This window comes from Anneissia japonica, unplaced genomic scaffold (assembly GCF_011630105.1).
Source record: "Anneissia japonica isolate Jap-2015-1 unplaced genomic scaffold, ASM1163010v1 scaffold287754_len4335492_cov202, whole genome shotgun sequence".
In the NCBI taxonomy this organism is placed as follows: domain Eukaryota; kingdom Metazoa; phylum Echinodermata; class Crinoidea; order Comatulida; family Comatulidae; genus Anneissia; species Anneissia japonica.
Genome location: NW_022705543.1, coordinates 1,781,722 through 1,787,336, shown reverse-complemented (window position 1 = coordinate 1,787,336; position 5,615 = coordinate 1,781,722). Strand labels below are relative to the sequence as shown.

The window sequence follows — 5,615 nt, the reverse complement described above, 5'->3', positions numbered from 1 at the left end:
TTCAGCCGAGACGGCCCGAGTGGAGTTTCATGCAAATGTTTCGTACGGGAAAAAAATCGCTTTCAATAGCCAGCACTGTAAGGCAGAGTCTTGACCAAGTGTACTCCAGGGGTGGCCACAGCCCCCCCCCCCCGGTCTGTTAGAAAAAGCACTATTAGTCGGGAAGAAAAAAAATTATATGTATTTTCTACATGTTAGTAAACTCTAAAATCGATAAAATAAGCCTTTGAAACCCCTAAATTGTTAAAATTTTCGTCCCCTGGACCACTTTCGAAACCTTTTAATCGAAGCTCGACCACGCCCACATTGATTTCGTCGGGGAAATCTGACCCCTCGTCGGGGGCATCGGCCCCTTAGTCGAGGACCTTGCCGCCCCCCCCCCCTTCCGTCGGGCAATTCCTGGCGCCACCCCTGGTGTACTCCCGGGACAAATCCTCTTCTACTAATACTCCAGCATTCTATGAGAATTCACATCTTCTAACCTTATTGTGTTGATGCTTTCAAAAAACAGAAAATACACTGTGAGGGGACCCTCCACTGAGTGTAATTGCTTGTACGTGGGGTCCCATAATATCATTTTGATAAAGGAGGCCTCAACGCTATCGATTGGACAATAACCCGGACTTGCCTTAAGTCTGCCGCGAAAAATTTGTAATCAAGACATTGCAAGTTACGAAATTTTCGCGGAAAGTTACGAAAAAGTTCGGGTTCTGAAATTTCGAAACCTTCTCCATCCCCTGGCGCCATCATCGGATCTAAATATATATTCAATTAATGTATGGTCCGCGGTACAGGTTGCTCGGTTACCGAGCAAACTGTACCGCGGTTTGCTCGGTTACCGATATTCATCTATTGGTCATTCAAACTCTTGACATATCTATAGAGCATCTTCAAACAGTATAACATGTCAGCTTTATTGCTTGATAATCATTCAAATAGACATAGACCTCATATAGGGCCATAACGCTCTAAGTAAACAACGTCGGCATTGCAATATTACGATTAGCAAACATTGCAAACAAAGGTATATTGTATAAACCTTTACTTGCAAGGTGGTCTAATTCACTCCTTAACCCATCCCATCCCAAGTAACCAGTCCATCTCTGCGTATTTTGAGGTCTCAGAATACAACAAAACTGGCCAAACGTGATAACCATGGAGCCTGATAAAGCGACAATCGTTAAAAAAACGGGGGAAAGAGCGTCTGATGAGGAAGGCTTGCTGGAGAGGGGGACCTGGTCCGGTAAACTCGACTTCGTTTTGTCTCTAATCGGATTTTCTGTGGGACTAGGAAATGTCTGGCGATTTCCATATCTTTGCTATAAGAACGGGGGAGGTAAGTGAGAGAAAAAATTTAAACTTTTATCACGAGCTACATTAATTCTACACGAAAGAAAAAAAGTTGAATGACGGGGATTCGATCTAATAACCGACACATTATTTACACCGTTATTCTTCACGATACTTATGGATAGATGAAAACAAAAGGCACATCATATTTGAAACACGACCCATTTAGTAGTCATAATAATTTATACAAGGCCAACCAATAATGCCTGATTGTATCTTGGAGCTCCGTGGTGGGGTTGTGACAGAAGACTTCAAAGAATGTAGGCCTATTCAATTACCCTTAACAAATACCATACCACATAACGCTTATCCTCAGGCTCCCATGGCCTATTACCATATTTGATTAAAATTTGGTGATTGTATTTGTAACAACCATTAAGTTAGTCTTTAACAGCTGATAATAATAAAAATGAATTACATATACCTATGTATTTGTTATCGTGTTCCTATGCATAAGAAATGATGATGATGTTAGAATAAAAACTAATTGCAAATACCTATACACGTCTGTTATTGTGAGCCCGTTCATAAAAAATTCTGTACACTATAACGATACACATTATTACCCTGAATAATGGAACAAATGCATATGCTTGGTACGGCAGATCCAGTCATTTGCATGAGGAGTTTAGAGCAATGAGCACAGCTTGTATACACGAAAGCGCACTTGGAGAAGACGGAACTTGAGAAGCGGTACGCGACCTCTTCCATTCGTATTATTTAAGAAGAAATGTGTTGAACTGTACTTTCTGAGCACTTTCCGCTGGCGCATATGCATATCCAACTTATAGGCCCGCAGGAAGCGGTTTATTATTGGTCAGGTCAAAGGGACAAGATTTCTCTCTCTTGACCCTTAGAGGGATTTACCAGTGGCGGCACCAGAGACTCCCCGACAGTGTGACCACTGCTTGGGCATTTACCCAAGATTCTGGGATATTTATACTTGGTCTTGGGTTCTTTGGTATTCCGTTCAAATACTTGGGTATTTTATTTTTACTAAGAAAATTAAATATTTTTTGTCATAGAGGAAGAATTAAGAAGTAACAAAGTATATGTCAGTCCATTCAGGTAAGCAAAACTCAAGGAAGTGCACATAACATTTTTAATTGCTATAAACATGGGTTCAGAATTGTTTATTTGTGATTTGCGTTGCCATTGATCTTACCTAATTAATGCATTACATAATAAAACTTGATCACTGATCTACTGATAACACTGGCAGACTGAGGGCGTATTTTTCTATCTGTATTCCGTATCACCTCATGAATATTAATTTTAATAATTAACACAAACAATTACAATAAAAAATGTCTTATAAATTGAACTAAAAGGGAAACTATACATGCGAAAAACACGTGTTTTTTTTTTTCAAATTTTAATTCATTTTGAGGTAGCTTGGGTAATTTTGGGCAATTTTTGCTGAATCTTGGGTAATTTCAACCCACAACAATTTTTCACTGGAACCCCAAAAATGAAGGGGGATCGGGGGTCCTCCCCGGGAAAATTTCTCATTCTTGAAGAAAGTTAGTCGTTAACACTGTTAAATAAATATAATATAAATCATCAAAGTACTTTTTTATTTATTCAGATAAAAATTTAAATTAAAAATTTCAAACAGACAGCCAATAAAATAGTGTATATAAGTGTATTACAATAATTGCTTAAAAATTTTAAAAACAGAACACCAAAATTCCAGAAATTTACAACACAAACGTAAAAAAAACAATGGATAAAAAGCACAGCACGAGACAAATAAAAAAAATTCAAATGATAAAAATGGAAGAAATAAGGAAGGCATATAAAAAACACATTAATTAAAAATTGAATTGAATTTTCTTATTGTAACAAAAAAAAAAAAAAAAAAAAAAAACAACTCACGGGTCCCCATAAGGTGGGTCTAGAATTCTTTTTATTATTTTTTTCTTTTCTTTTTGGCTGAAGGGAGGGGGAGGACCCCGAATCTCCAGATCCGCCAATGTGAATTGCGAGAAAATCTAACTCGGTCGGGGACTGGATAAACACTCTCTTTCAGATGTGTATAAGAGACAGCATGGAGCCTGATAAAGCGACAATCGTTAAAAAAACGGGGGAAAGAGCGTCTGATGAGGAAGGCTTGCTGGAGAGGGGGACGTGGTCCGGTAAACTCGACTTCGTTTTGTCATTTTTTTTAATTATTTAATTTTATTGTTATTATTTTATTGTTATTTGCATGCTTTTTTTTAAATTTAATTTTATTGTTATTATTTTATTGTTATTTGCATTTTTTCGGTTGGTCTATATTATTTCTTTGTAAAGTGCCTAGGGACAATGTGCAATATGCGCTATATAAATATAACATTATTATAATTATTATTAATGACACTTTAACAAGACATACAAAATGTGGCTGTAACATATTATGATCTAGTGTTTAATACAACAACTTTACTTTTATCAATAGTGTCCAACCAATTTTGTAACATTTATTGAGGGTCCAAGTTCCTCGATGGGGATCGACACCCACCTCAGACCCAGTATGGTTGGGTCTGAGGTGAGCAAACATTAAAAATAGATACCTAGTTCCTACCTCAGATGCCCTCTGCCCGGAAATGGTACTTTAAGACTCTGAAATAGTTTTCTCTCTATTTCCCTACGGAGATTCCACGGTTTTCTTCCCCAGACCCCCGCTGATGGCGCCGAAACTGGTGTTTGTCAACTTTCGAAATATGTAACTTGTTTAGTTAAAGCGAAATTCCCCCTCCCCTTTTACCCTACTTCATTTCAGTTTTATGAAAATGCTACGTGCTAGCCGGCCCTGTAGGGAAACTAGTCAGTTGTTAGGCCTATATTTATAGAGAGCGTTTTTACAAAAACGGTCCAAGAACTCAGGGCTCCAAACTTCACTTACACCCCCCTCCCAGTCATGGGAGGGGGGTGTAAGTGACACATAACACATTATTACAGGCATTCGAACTTAAGAGGGAAGATAAAGTACCTCACCCACAGCCACAATCAAACCGGGCCAGGATGCGCCATGCTCATGTTTTCCTGATTTCAACTGCTGATATGATTATGACGCCATTTCAACAATAAGGGAAGGATCATTTTCGCTTTCTCTTATTTTCAATAAGCTGTTCAATTTACCATGACGATCGTTTTGCAATGTGTTCATTGATTGAGGCACAGGTACTGTGGTAGGCTTACCTGGAATTACAGCGATCGCGGCACCAAACTTTACTCGCTGTATATGATAAGAAAAGCAGGTGATTGGCCTGTGATGATCGAAATGTAAAGTGCTTTTTATCGCTTATGGTGAACATTTAAAAAAAGGTTATAGGCCTATTATTTGAATTAGTAATTAAAAGTAAAGTTACGAGATTGTAATCTTACTATTTTATTACTGGTTATTAAAAGAATGTATAAGCACCTTATCTTTATGATAGTCCTAAAGGTGCGGCCAGACGAGCCCTTGTACCAGGATGTTTGTATGTTTCGAGTAATTTCACTCAGTTCCCTGGTTTCGACCGACATCCATTTGAGCCACCCCCTCTGACAGACCAAAAAAAAACCCATCAAATGGTGATAAAATTCACTAAATACATGCTGAGAAGGCTACAGCTTCAGGCCTGGGCACCCCACTTCTGGCTAGGAACCCCACCTCCTCCAAAGAGAAATCCTCGTATTCCACTGTTTTACATAATGTAGGCCAAATCATTTGCCTAACAACCCGAACATTTAAGTTCGAGTACAGGTTTACTAACACATACATTGAATGTATATAATTCATATTTTCATGAACTTTTCTTTGCAATTATTTTTATCTGTAGGTGCTTTCCTGATTCCGTACTTCATCTGTCTGATTGTCGGAGCCATTCCGTTAGTTTTCTTGGAGGTCGGCATCGGTCAGTTTACATCTCAGGGTGGAATATCATGCTGGGGAATATGCCCTATATTTAAAGGTAGGCCTAGTGGTATATAAGGTGAGTTCAGTGGGGTGGGAAAATGAGGGGAGTTCAGTTGTTTATTAGTCAATCTGTCCGTAATGTTTTACGTGTACAGTATAATGTAAATCGTAAACGGTAAAGTAGAGGAAACTGCAAGTGTAAAATATCATCCCAACCGGGATTCGAGCCCATATATACATATATATGTAAGATCTCCAAGTTTTCTCACTTTAACGTTGATGAAGATAGCAGGAGCTATCGAAATATCCGTTTGATTTTGTTATAGCTTAATAAATTTGTGTTCCGCAAGTCAACTTTCAATGATTGTACACCGTTTTTTCA

The 5,615-nt window shown here is 38.3% G+C and overlaps 1 protein-coding gene across 3 annotated transcripts in view; it reads left to right on the top strand.

Moving 5' to 3' along the window:
- LOC117105677 (sodium- and chloride-dependent taurine transporter-like) overlaps positions 1 to 5,615 on the top strand; it is a 30,337-nt gene that overhangs the window by 5,404 nt on the left and 19,318 nt on the right. For 2 of the 3 annotated variants that reach the window (XR_004444935.1, XM_033246901.1), the window contains exon 2: positions 5,157 to 5,288. Coding sequence is in view for 2 of the 3 variants with exons in the window: in XM_033246901.1 (XP_033102792.1) it covers positions 5,157 to 5,288 (132 nt within the window). In the remaining variant the exon portion in view is untranslated. Of the gene's footprint in view, positions 1 to 1,105; positions 1,337 to 5,156; positions 5,289 to 5,615 lie in introns of those variants that run through there. The other variant, XM_033246902.1, reaches the window with a different exon arrangement.